The sequence below is a fragment of the Perna viridis genome, chromosome 4 (assembly GCF_037379345.1).
Source record: "Perna viridis isolate PV_CMFRI_1.1 ecotype Kerala chromosome 4, ASM3737934v1, whole genome shotgun sequence".
Classification (NCBI taxonomy): Eukaryota; Metazoa; Mollusca; class Bivalvia; order Mytilida; family Mytilidae; genus Perna; species Perna viridis.
The window spans coordinates 21,063,671-21,077,906 of record NC_142448.1 but is presented as its reverse complement, the minus strand read 5'-3'; the positions used below and the strand labels follow the sequence as shown (position 1 = coordinate 21,077,906).

Below are 14,236 nucleotides of genomic sequence, written 5' to 3'. Positions count from 1 at the left end.
ACTATGAGCCATACATTTGTATTTTAATTAAGTGCAGTTACAGTATACCATTTTTACGACATAAAATTGAAAAAAGCCCGGATATGGTGAAACACACAAATATATGGGCTCATAAGGTAAATTTAACAGTAAATATCTTCAGAGGTTACATTAAGGTCTTTAACTGGTATAAACACATCTTAAGGCAAACTCTGAAAGGCCCAGACAACAGGAGCTCTGAAAGGCCCAGACAACAGGAGCTCTGAAATGCCCAGAAAACAGGAGTTACTGTAATAAACCCGGTAATTTAACGACAAAAACGACCACATTTTTGACTGTGGACAGACGAATGAAACCTGTGATGGAGTTTAACTAGTTTTATTAGGCATTAAACATTCTCTTTCAAAGTAAGGTAAAAATGAAATAATAATAAAAAATTAAAAAAAAACAAAAAAAAAAAAACAAAAAAAAAAAAAAAAAACAATGAAATTCCATCAGTTCTCTTCGAGGATATCTCGACATATAAGAGAAAGAATTTAATGCTCGCAGTATCTGAAAGATAGCTCAGAAGGTATTAAAGAAACCCATAAACACTACCAGCATTTGAGTTTCTGAAAGGTAGCTCAGAAAGTATTAAAAAGTGATGAAACCATAAACACTACCAGCATTAAAAGAAATCAGGCACTTCAATTCTGGCTGGGTTTAAAATAGCAACGCCAAGCACTAAATGGGAAAGAATTGATGTATTATGATATAAAAAAAATAACTTGGGGATCGAATATCTCTATATGTGAAAGCAATTTACCCATAAAGTGAACAATGGGTTTATGTTAACCTTCCTTGTCAGTAGGCTTTCCTCGTTCCTTCAATTTTCTTTCTTACAAAAATTGTTGCTCATTTAAGCCATAATTCATTGTGGGTTTACGATTTTTTTAAAATTTGTGATATTAAAGGTAAAAAAGCGTACCTTACAGGAGAGACGCCGTTTCTTTTGATGTTCGAACTTCCTCTTATTTATTTATTCTCAATTATCAATACTGATGCATTATCAATTTCATTGACAAGCTACAAAATGTATACAAATGACAACATATGGAAAAAAAATTATCAAATGTTCAACAAGTTACAGCAATACCATAATAGTTTAAGTAACTTAATTCAGATAATGTTTCGAAAGGAGTTAATTATAAAACAAAATCAAGTAGTCAAATAACATTGGCTTAACATAGAACACAGCTAGAATCTTCTTGTCCGTTGTGATGGTGACCACGAGGGTCATGATGCTTCCCATGCTGTCCTGGATGATGAGGAAACCCGTCGTGCCGACCGGGGTATTTCGCTGAATGCGTCCCATGTTGGAAACCATATGGATGATCTCTCGATTGTTTTTCTTTTGTCGGAGTTTTTGGAGCTTTTTGTATTTTGTTGGATGTATTCATAATGTCTGCTTTTCCAGAACCATCATCACTAACAACATACTGGTGTTTCCCAAGTCCACTAATTATTCTGAAAGAGTTATCATCAAGATCATAGACAGTAATCTCAGCATTATGCCAGTTCACCTTTGGATTAACTTGAATATAATCAATAACTGCTTGAAGGAGTTTACGCAGTGACGCCGTCCTCTCATCGTGTTCTGCCCCTTCGTTGCCACAGTACGTCACCATGACCTTCCCTATCACTCTCTTATTGATATCATTGGCTTTTATGATCTCATCCAGAAACTGTAATGCATAAGTTGATTATTAAAATGCTACTATCTTATATTTCGAATAAAAATATAAAAATGAGATTGTTGCACGTCACCGAATGACCCAGCTTTTAATGAGATTTAAAGTTGTCTTTGTTTCAATACCCGTACAAAATTTGTTTAATAGAAAAAGTGATCAATAATTACATCTACACTTTAATACATTTTACACACTAAAGTTTCGAAGGAGAAGCGTCATAAAACATTTTTTACGATTGAGAAAGAAATGTTAAAAAAAAACTAGACAAGTCCGTTAAAAATGGTGATAGAGTATGCAAATCTAGAGAACTGAAACAAGCCCTATCTTTAAAAAAGATAGCCGACGGAGTAAAATTTGTTCTTTTAACTTATAATTTTCTGTATTTCATTCAGGAAAAAAAGACATTGCACGTAATTTCAATTTTCGGTACAGTTTTTTTCCGAACGCCACTGAGTTCTCAGTATTTGGCCAATCGGGAAGCAGACTTGCGATCAGGTGACTTGTGTTTCCATGGAGGAACGTCTTTAAAGTCAAGAGTAAAAAAACGAAACTATACCGACTGCGTCGGAAAAAAATAATCTACCAAATTTGGCAGAAATCTGTCAAGCGATTTTAGACGAGTTTCGTTCAATGGTTGAGCAATATGAAAAAGATCCTACATCTCAAAGCTTTTACAAATTTTGTTGAATCAGAATGGTGGATTGATTGATGAGGAATACGATGTAAAAATTGTATCAATGTAAAAAGTTCAGAATAAATATACCAGTTTGAGTAGATTTTCATAAGTTTAAAGTCACAAAATGAAAGAATAATAAATAACTTCTTTTTACATCTTAGAGAAATGAAAATAAACGTGAGATCCCCTCCCCCCAAAATAATATTATAATAGTCGAATTAATTTAATTTAACCTCTTACCTCACTTTCAACAGTTTTCCCGACTTTCTGTTGTCTCTTCCGGTGAGCAGCATATATCTTACAAGGAAAGTAGTTAAGTATAGATTACATATAATATATCAAATAGTCTGTATCATAAAAGCTTTGAATTTAATGGCACGCGTTGTATTTTGAAAAACAAATGGTATACTAGAGAATTTATACACTTTAGAATGCCGAAGAATTTTTGATGACACTCGATACTTATATCTTACCTCTTTGTCGATTTCATCATAGTTATTCTCAGCCATGCCATGCCTCTAAAACGATATATTAAGAAACTTGTCGGTTGAAAGATGCAAACAGTTACTTTGATTTTGTAGTATTCAAACTACTTTTCAAATTACAATTGAAGTTACACTAAATTAACAGTTTAGTAAAAAAAGTCTACTAAAGAAAAGGCAATAACGGAAAACGATGCGGTTGAATTTCATTCTGAATTTGTCTAAAAATATTCACAAATTTAACTGTAAATTTCTTATAATCTAATAGTTTAAAGATTAAATATCAATAATGTCTTACCGGACTTAAATGTGCCATTGCTTAACAGGTCTGTCTGGGCTGCTCCTTCCCTGTTTGAACTTGGCAACTCTAATTGATAAATTATAATAATATCGAGAAGAATAAATTTTCCAGATATACATACATATTCATTTGAATTGGGATTTTTCTATAATTCGTAGAACTTTAAATTTCATATGCTCTTAAAATAGACCAAATATATGTACTTTTACTTTCTGTATAGTTTCTTACGGGATTCTATTAAGTTACAAGAAGGAAAGCAGTGCCAAAATGGTGAGTATTGTCAAAATATAGACTTGTCTTTTGTTGAGATTACTGTATTACAGTAAAATTCGTTATCTAATGAAGTTCTGTAAAATTAGAAAGGTGTTCATTCAATTTGTTGCTAAATGGCTTGTCTATATGATAAACATAATTTTCCGAAAGTCTAGTCCTCTAGTCCTCTTAATTTTTTTTAAAACACAAAATCAACCCTTACATAATAAAATTAAGTATTAACTTGCATTGTGCGACACAATTACGTCTGTTCTTGGGTATTTGAATAAGACTTAGTTTTCGATGGAAATTAATTTTATATTTCGTTGTGAATTAAGAAATTCATGTTTTCACCGAACCACGAAAATACCGAACATTGGTATTCCACTAGCAAATGATATTCCTTATATACCCGGCAGGCCGAGTGATAATTTATTCCGGATATAAAAAAAATGCTCTCTTTTAAGATGAAATCTGCATCCTACTTTCAAATATAATAAAAAAAAATAATGTACATGTATGTACAATGTAAGCATATTCTTTACCTTAGATTATTGTTCATTTGTAAGAAAAGATTCGCAAGTTGAAATAGTTTCCAACAACTAATGACAAGAACAAATCTGCCAAGATCTGCGATCAAATCTTCAACAAGGAGGGTTGTTTAGAAGTAATAGATGGATTAATTAATATTACTGAATATTCCAAATTAACACGATTTATATACAACTGAAATTCAACAATTACAAACAATTCAACCAATTTTTTTTAACTTATCTAATTTTATTTCGTTAAAGACAGACACAATTAATGGGCGTGTCTCACATCAAGACATCAACAGAATTATTCAACAAAACAAAGGAAATTTGTCAGTTCCAGTTAGATCGAATTTAAGAAAACTTAGAACAATAATAGATAAGGCAGTGGAAGGAGAAGAAAATCTTACAGTCTACATATATATATCAGACGAGCTGGACGAACCCATAAAGCTGCAGACAGGAGCTGGAGATAATGAACTGCTTATAGATATAGAAGAAGAAGGCATTGAAGTTGTTTGGACAAAGAAGACATGGTGGAAAAAAACTAAAGACTTCTTTAAAGAAGCGGCAGAAAAAATTCTTAAAGGTCTTAGTGAATTATGGGGACACGTAAAAAGTATTGCTGGAACTGCCATGAAGGCTATTACATGGTTTGGATAATGATTCTAGTAGAAACCGCCAAACATGTAAGCCACCTGTAGGATTCATTAAACATTTTTACGTGCTATTTTTGTGGTTAAAACTTTTTAGTTATTTTAGTCAATGACGAAAATATTCACTTCACTTTTGTTCGTTACAGTGGGATTAAAAAAAACTAGACACCCAGAAGAAGAATGGAATCGGCATCAAACCAAAAAATAAAGCCCTCTTATTGGTTTGTTAATGTAATTAAACAACATAAGTGTGCTAGTTAAAATTTGACATCCATAAATAATATTCACATTCATTGTAACAATCTTAACTTAATGACAATCACATATCAAATTGATGGCCAACCAGATTAATTTTTACACAATTCATACTAATATGAAATAAATGTACATGATGCGACACATTGTTGTATGTTTTTTCCGACGCAGTCGGTATAGTTTCGCTTTTTACTTTAACCTTAAAGATCTTCTATGGAAACGCAAGTCACCTGATAGCAATTATGTTTCCCGATTGGTCAAATACTGATAACTTGGTGGCGTTCAAAATACAGAATAGGAAATTTTAAGTTGTGTTCGAAAAAACTGTATCGAAAATTTGAAATTGCGTGTCATGTTTTATTTTCTTGTAAGAAATGTAGAAACTTAGAAAAAAAATTAACTGCATCAGCTATCTTTTTTTTTAAAGATATTACTTGTTTTCAAGTGCTGTCGTAACCTTTTTAGACTATTATTCCTTGACAAAACATGTTTATTTCTGTTAAACATTTGGTTTCTTAAAACAATTATACAATTGATCTATGGCCAATGCCTTTGACTATCGACATCTCATGTTTTCCTCTTCTCCTCAACTTTATGGCAAGGTTTCACTATTTAAAAACGAATTAAGCAAACACAGAAAATATTCTATAATCATACACGTTTGCCACTATTAATGTACATGTTCATAAATATGAAAGGAAAATAAAGGAACCAGGATTCGAATGGTAATAAAGGATTACAACTAGACAATGAAAGTAGACACAAACAGTAAGAAGATGAAATAACTATAACAACGCGTACAAAGAAATAGAAGTAAACTCGAACTCCACTAAAAGCTGAAAGCATAGACGATGTATTCAGGTACGGTAAGCATTCTCTGCTTTTCTAGAAACAACTGCAGAATTGCACATAAAATGTCACGTAAAGAGGAAAGGAAAACTACGTTGAGCCTTTCTTCAATCAGAGATATATAAAAGAAGAAAAAAAAAAAAAAAAAGAAAAAAGAAAAAAAAAAAAGGAAAAAAAAATCTTCTTACATTTAAACATGGAACTAAAGCAATAGCACAAGGTAGTTGTCATGTAAGATTGCTATAATTTCTCGCTATATTTTATACTCTTCATCATTCGAACCTAATTAATAACGTACTTGTAGGTCTTGCAATAATAATGATAAATATGTAAACTTTTATTTAGGTCCACAATGTGGTAAGTCTAAAAGTAAATAGGCATTTGGTAGGACTCTATTCATCTACGAGAAACATGTTGCATTGCATGGTATAAATGTACATTATTTATACATTCATTGTTTGATAGGTAGATCTATGGATATGACCATTAAGTTATGAAATAGAGAGTAAATTGGCAATTATTAATATATGGAATATACATGTATGCATGTATACAGTATATGATGAACTTGTTTTTAAATAAAATACCATTGTGACAATATTTCCGGAATTTGCTCGTCTGAAAGCGACCCGTCTCAGCGAAATGCTTTTAAACAAACTGTCAACAATTGATTTTTATTTCGAGCGTCTTTCATGTCATCTTTCTTTTAAGAAAAACAGTTTAATAACTTAAAGTACATGCATCGCGATTCTGGTAAATTTCCGAAATATGAATATTTGGCATGTATTTTATTAAGGAATGGTTTTTCATGTCAGATAATGCATTTTCCTTTAAAAGTTTTGAAAGTTTTGTTATTTGATTTTCATTTATATGCTTGAAATTGAAAAAAAAATACATTTAACATTTAGCTACCTTAATTTTCTTAAACGCTTCCATCACGAAAGTAAAACCAATCATAACTGTGAATACAGTAATATAAAAACAATGATTTAAAATCGTCCAGAGTAATACTTTCCCACGTTAAGATAGAGAATTTAGCTACATCAAAGGTACCAACAAGCGGAAATTTTGTTTCCTATGGTTTCTTAAGACGAAATACTTGGCTTTTGAACGATTGCCTTTGACTATAAACATCTTATGTTTTCGACTAATATCAACTTTATGACTAGGTTTCAACCACTGTAACACACACCCACATTAATAATTAACATACACGTATAATATATATATATATATATATATATATATATATATATATATATATATATATGTTTAATATATTTAAGTTTCAATAACAGACACACACTAAATAATTCAGATCCAATGTCATTTAAAATAAATCATAAACAACTAGTTACAGAAAGATAGCCGACGCAGTAATGTTTTTCTTTTAACTTAAAATTTTCTGCATTTCATTCAGGAAATAACACATGACACGCAATTTCAAATTTCGATACAGCTTTTTTTTCGAACGCCACTAAGTTGTCAGTATTTGGCCAAAGTAGGTGTTTTATCAAAGGTCTTTTTGCCAACAGCTATGGGCTGAAACTTTTCAGGATTTGCCTGCATACAAATAAAGTGAAACCACTTTATCAAAATTGTACTTTCTGATTGTAGTACATCTAATACTTCATTAAAATTTGGCGAACGAAAATGTGTTGCCATCAGCATAGTTGAATAAATCTCTTTTTTGAAATAAATAGAAAATGTCATTTATAAACACGTTGAACATCAAAGGACCCAAAATTGATCCTTGCGGAACCCCCTTCTGAATTTCTGCCCAGCTGCTGACACAAGAGCCAATCTTTATTTGTTGCTTACGCCATGACAAATATGATAATAACATGTCAGTAGACTTTTTGTTGAGACCATATGCTGATAACTTACAAATTAAAATATCATGTGGCAGACAGTCAAATGCCTTTGACATGTCCATAAGAATGGCTGCCACATATTCATTATTATCTAACACCTGTTTCCAGTCTTCTAATAAACTTTATAATGTTGTTTGGCAACCATGGCCTTTTCGAAATGCATATAAAAAATTATGAAAAATAGCAAATCAAAGAAAGTAGACAACTGTTCAGCTAAAACTTTTTAGAATATTTTTGATGGAATAGGTAGTAAATTGACTGGTCTGTAGTTGCTCTTTGTAAATAATGGAGTGACTGGATGAGTGACTTATTGAATGGTTAACTAGTTTAGTTATTGTTGGCCATAAAGATGGTTTGCCATATTTCATGAGTTTAACTGACATTTTATCAACTGCTGTTGTTTCTTCACATTAAATCTGTCTATGACCTTTGATACAAAAGATTCACTTGTTGGAACAACAGTTATTCTGTTTAAAACCCTTTTCTTCAATCTTCTGAAGGCTTGGGTGGTTACTCTTATCAAATTTATAATCTTTACCTATTTCTTTGGCGACATTTACAAAAAAAATTGTTATTATCTCATTTTCTTCTTGTAATATAATTTTGTTTGTGTACCTTTTGATTTTTGGAGAATATGGCTTAATGGTTTTCCTTTTGTTCTATATTTTTCCCCATTTTTTTGCATTTTTTACATTGAGATATTTATTATAAAGCATTTTCTTTTCATAGATTGCTTTTCGTAATTCTCTATTCATATAGGGTAACTGATTGTTTTTAACATACATCTCTTTGATTGGTACATGTTGATCAAAGATATTGCAAATATCTTATTCAAACTAAGTCTGGTTTACTTGTGTTTCAATAGAATCTGAACCATGACTTGCAGATGAAGGAATAAATGGTTTTACATTTTATACCATTTGCAACATTTAATGTTTTCATGCATAAATTTTTGGAGTTGGTCAAGATAACATCTAAAAGTTTTTCATATGACAGGCTGACTCTTTTATCAATTTTTTAGGTCAAATATATCAATTAAATCTGCTAGTGTCTTCCCTTTTGAATCATTCGATAAATCATAATTCAGAGTAATCAAGGGAACCAAGCTAATCAAAAGAATGCAATCCAAGAAAACAGACATACACAACAAAGAACATAGAGTAACTAAAATCATACATACAAAGTAACAAAAGCAAATGAGCAACTCAGACTCCACTAAAAACTGGAAGAATGGACCAGGTGCACCGGTAGGGTAAGCGTCCTCTGCTTTTCTAGAAACATCCCCCAAATTGCTCATAAAAAGTCAAGTCCGGGGTAGACGAAAGAGGAAAGGAAAACTATGACACATTGAACAAATCAGTTTTCATGGCGCGGATGGTTACACCGAAACGATCCACGAGTTCATGATGACGGACATAAAACTTTTGTAGTGATGACTTCAATCTTGTAGCAACATAACCCTGCTCCAGAATCCTATTTGTTAGAATTCTAGCGCGGTACAAAAAGTCTGCGTAGTCTCGGTAAGCTCTGGCATTACGTATGAGTTGAGATATGAACACTCTATACGCAGGTGGATCAGTTATCAGATCTCCAATAACTATATAATGATCATATTTTGTAATACATTGGTCTAGTGTATTAGAAAACTCTTTACTAAATACTGAGTCTTTCATACAAGGTGGTCTATAAATACATATGATTGCCAATTTTGTTTTGTTTAATATAACTTCAAAAATAATATTTTCAAAAGTTTTATTTACTAAGTCACACCTTCTTCTAGCTGGTATTTCAGATCTTATAAGTGCTGCAATACATCCACCATTCCAATTTCTATCTTTTCTTTCAAGTTTATAATCTGGAACATCAAAGAAGGGGTTTCTGTATGATGAGTAAAGTTTTGTCTCTGATTAAAACATAAGATCTACCATTTTGTTACAGAACAGTTCTTTAACTAATAACTGTTTGTAATTTTATAGTTGATTAGTTGAGTTTGAAACATTATTGAAAACTTCCATTGCATAAAGTATGTCTATACATATGTATGACGAAATACAATATGGAATCACAATGAAAAAAAAGATTGGAATGAGGTATTGATTTTATCATTTCGTGGAACAACTAAATAAAGAATAAGGAAGTACAAGAGTGCGAATCAAAATGTTCTTTAAATTGGACAAATGATTGTGTGACGAACCAAACACTGCGCATAAGATAAACAACAACCAGTTATGAAAAGAAATGACAAAATAGATATGACACCGTATTTGCAAAGGAATAAAACGTTTTTAGTTTGAAGTATATTAGTTATCATCATTAACTAAAGAAACAAACACAATTTTCTTAAAATGCGTGCACTTTTCATTCTTAATGTTGACTATACTCGGCGTCACATAAATAATATACTGTTAAAATTTGAATAAAAATATTTTCTACGACTTTATTGACACCTACCGTCGTTTAAATTGTCTTAAATGACTTGCTCAGATTTATATTCTCGGTGCCAATATTTACATTGTAAAAAGTCGGCCATGTTTACAGTGATCGGGTTGCTAGAAGATGTTGTTTACGTTTAAATGGTTTGTTGAGCAAGTCATTTAAGACAAGAAAATTTGATTTTTTATGTGAAGAGTCATGGCGTGTTGAAACAAGCGGGAAAGTACCAGTTTTCTCAAGTTCCGATTTTTGAATTCTGAAAATTGTAAAAACAGAACACGGGAAAGTTACCAGTCATTAATTTCTTGAGTCCTGAATTTTGGATTCTGAACTTTGAATCCTGAATTTTGAATGGTCCTTTTTCGGCTTCCGTAATCATTTCAATCAGCAAATAACTTCTGACAGCAAATGAAAAATCAAAGTTCTGATACTTCCTTCTAGATAATTCCGCGAAACAAGTTATATGTATTAGAAATTTATGACAATTTCTCCGAATTTACACAAAGAACGTATTCAAGTATTGAACAGATATATGGATACTTTAAATAGTTTTTGATTTTCGATACAGTTTGAAATTTAAATTGATTGTTGTCAATATTGGCAACATATCATCGCAAACATTTAACTGATAGCCTTTATGGCGTTATTTGATTAAATATTGTAAATATTGAAAACGTAAGTAACCAAGGAAAAATTCAAACTCTTCAAAAGGAAACATTATAATCCTATTTCAAATCTTTAAAACAAAACTGAATTATCTTTCCGAAAGTGTATGTCAAATAAATTATTGAAAACGTTAAAAAATGAGTTTGACTCTACATCATCAGTAAAAATCATGTTTGCAGACCCGTTAAAGAAAACGGATGAAAGAATAAAACTAAATAACATAGTGAGTGTATTCCCGAGCTTTTATGATTTTTGGGGGGTTGTGGGTGAGGAGGTCTAAAACAAAACATGAACTAAGAATTTTATGAATAAATAGTACATATCTCTTATCCGCAACTCATACAATACCACTTCATGGAATTTGAAGGCACAAATTATTTATCATATATTGAAGACGTTCACTTGCTATTTCAGATTTTATCAGAACGCTTTTTAGGGTTTCTCAATGGCAAAACATTAGCTTGGCTGGCTTTTTTTGTAAATATAGGGTATCCATCGCATATTCGGAGCACCCTCAACACCATTAAGTGGAATTTTGAGGTGGCACTTTCACATAATAATAATCAAATATCAAATATGTGAACCTTCTATTTTTGGTTTAGATCTTTGGGATTCTTTGATATAAGGTACCACCAATTTGGTAAGGAATAGTTAATTTTATACTCAATATTATATGCTTGATGGCTCGCTAGAATCAATATTCTTTAAAAACAATCAAGTATAGTTGGTTCAAAGGTAGTCCTTATAAAGATCTTCATTTCTTGTTTTTAAGGCCATGAGTCAAAAAGTGAATGTTATTAAATGCAGGAGCGGGGTATCAATTAAGAAGAGGGCATTGCTCTCTTTTTTTTTTAGTTTCAATTTATATGTTGCTGAACAGAATCGAAATTCAGAAATTGAATGACCAACATATTCATGATTCCATTTAAAGGCAAAGATATAATTTAAAATCAAGAGCGAAATAATTTAGAAATTTATTGTGTGAGGTTGTCTCACTTGTTTTAATCTTCAAATACTTTTTTTAAATAAATGTTAACTAACTTGATAATTTGCTTTGAATAAAACATGCAAATGTTTATAAAATGTTTCGTACGACCTACATGCTCTCTCAATCCTATATCAATTAACTTGGTATCTGCTGGTATTTACCATTTAAATTGCAAGAATTTGGCCAATTTTTTAAAAGACTGTCCACTAAATAATAAACAGTTCAAAGAAATATTTTTTCATTTATTTTAAAGTCTCTATTGCTCCCTATGTAATTAATTTTCATACCTGCCATTTCTGAAAATTACCAAACAGCACTTTTATTTTTAAATTCGTGGCAAGTGTTTAAAATCAACATTTTGCATGTACCACCTATTGCCTGGGTCTTTCATGGACCATCTCTTTAACAAAACGTTTCACCTAATTATCGAATTAAGCCCCGTGCAGGTCCGGGTGTTAAAAGAATAGGCCTGCAGCAGCGCTAAGCTTGTCGTAAAAGGCGACTAAATAGTGCTCAGAACGCTTGCCGGGGGCTAGGGCGCTCTGCCCACAGAGCAACTGGGATGTGTGTCCCAGGTGGTGGAATGGGGTACCCCTGGCGTGTTACATGCTGGGGTTGTCAGGCTATAATACGGAAAACCTGACCGCAAACCATAGTGGTGAACCGTGTTGGGAAAGATGCCACGTTCCTCGCACGTTAAAGAACCCTGCTGTGGTATTCGATAGGAGTAGGAACCTTTGCGCTCCGCCACAGGAGGCTAAATTGCCCGACCTTACCCATCCCCCCTTTCTCCAGTGGAAATCAAAATTTGTCGACCCTATTATCCTTGTGACCCATCCTTTTTTTTCATTTCATGTTCATTGTCTGAATATAGCTGAAATATTGCTGCTCGGACGTTAAACCCCAACAAACAAACAAACAAACAATTATCGAATTAAGAGAACGTTTACATTATAATACTGATTTCTTGCTCCGAATATGCTTGTTTGTGGTGGAATGATATTTTGGGGGGTATTTAAACAATGTACTTATCTTTCTGTTACTATGTATATATTATTTTGGTTGATTTATGCTCTTCGTTGTGTTTGTTTGTTTTGCCATGTCTGGTCTTTGTCCCTAGACTACATTCTTTTGATTTCCGCTAGAATCTAGGTTCCCTTGATTACTTTTTGAACCTTCCGTGCATGTTCGTCTGCAATGTTGAAAAAAAAAATTAAAACAATACTTTTTCGTTCTTTCCTTTTAACTAAACAAAAAGGTCCACATATGATAATTACATGTGTTGATTCACATATGAATAGTCATATGATTCTCATATGTAAATGTTGGCTAGATAAAATATGAATATCATATTAAAACATAATATTATCCTACAACCGAGCCTAACTACAATTTGTACGGATTTAAAATGAAAGTAATGCGCGTTCACATTAACCTCACTAACATTATGGTTATGTAAAACACTCATGCAAAAATTAATTTGAAGACTTTATTCATATCAACTGCATGTTAACTCTAACACAAAACTTTAAATGTTAATTGTTTAATTCTAGTGAAAATCATTAAATCATGGGAAAATCATATGAAAATATTTTACCAGTAAAGAAGTTAATTAAAGTATATTTCATTGCTTAAACTGTACAAAATTACTGTCAAACACTACTATGTTCCTTAATTCATTTATTATTCCATCTAAACAGACTTTTTTCTCCTGATATACAGTCGGTCTGAACAAAGTTATTCTACATTGCGTATAGCTGAGCAGTATTGAAAAAAATAATATATATTCAAAATTGACATGGTTTTACATTTAATACCATCCTATCGCTTTCGTCATTGAGCTCCCAATGGACTTGATGCCACCCCACAATGATCCAAAAAATCCAGCGACTTTTTTTACAACACCCCCGAAAAAGTCCTTTGCTCTTTTTGTGAAAGTACGACGGGTCCAAGTATAATCGACATAGTAACGCCCAATATCTATAGTTAATCGGTTTTCTCCACTTCCTGAACGGTACCGAATCGGCTCACATAATAAGTCAGGGATTTGAATAACGACTTCAACATTGGTTTCTCCATCAAGATAGCCATCAATATGGTTCCGGACTTCACGCAGCTTACGTCGGTAGGTATTGTCTAAAGTGTGTCTGTAATCTCTTATAATATCATTAATTGTCATATGACTGATCCTATCCCTGTAGGTGCTGTAAGACTACAGTAAGAATAATTAAGTTCGACCTTAAACATCTGTACAATCACATAAAAATGTTTTATATAGACAAATTGTCAATTTTTTTTGTGCGTAGGTATAAGAAATAGAAATTTGATGACTAATGATGTTAATTGAATTAAGATTGTAACCTCTTGTTAATTTCAAAAATGAATTAACGAAGCGAAAACAATCTATATTTTTCACTCTTGTTTTACAAAATTACTCTGCAATTGTTTTCTATTGTAGTGGTTTTAAATATTCAGACAGAATCAAGTTAAATGTGATTTTAATTAAAAAAAAAAAACAAAACAAACAATACAAAACAAAACAAAAAAAAACATTTCCTCTTC

General features: G+C 31.8%; 2 protein-coding genes and 1 long non-coding RNA gene across 3 annotated transcripts; 1 reads left to right on the top strand and 2 right to left on the bottom strand.

Moving 5' to 3' along the window:
- Nucleotides 1–341: 341 nt before the first annotated feature.
- LOC148619285 (uncharacterized) lies at nt 342–3,303 on the bottom strand. Its single transcript, XM_088578998.1, has 4 exons — nt 3,166–3,303; nt 2,859–2,903; nt 2,626–2,682; nt 342–1,703 (listed from the first exon to the last, which is right to left on the bottom strand). The coding sequence occupies exons 1-4, from the start codon at nt 3,181–3,183 to the stop codon at nt 1,200–1,202; spliced, it is 624 nt and encodes a 207-aa protein (XP_088435124.1). The 5' UTR covers nt 3,184–3,303; the 3' UTR covers nt 342–1,199.
- LOC148619284 (uncharacterized) lies at nt 3,304–5,008 on the top strand. Its single transcript, XM_088578999.1, has 2 exons — nt 3,304–3,438; nt 4,215–5,008. The coding sequence occupies exons 1-2, from the start codon at nt 3,436–3,438 to the stop codon at nt 4,614–4,616; spliced, it is 405 nt and encodes a 134-aa protein (XP_088435125.1). The 5' UTR covers nt 3,304–3,435; the 3' UTR covers nt 4,617–5,008.
- Nucleotides 5,009–9,322: 4,314 nt separating this feature from the next.
- LOC148619283 (uncharacterized) lies at nt 9,323–13,489 on the bottom strand. Its single transcript, XR_015921564.1, has 2 exons — nt 10,039–13,489; nt 9,323–9,442 (listed from the first exon to the last, which is right to left on the bottom strand). It is a non-coding gene; the product is annotated as an uncharacterized LOC148619283 (long non-coding RNA).
- Nucleotides 13,490–14,236: the final 747 nt, after the last annotated feature.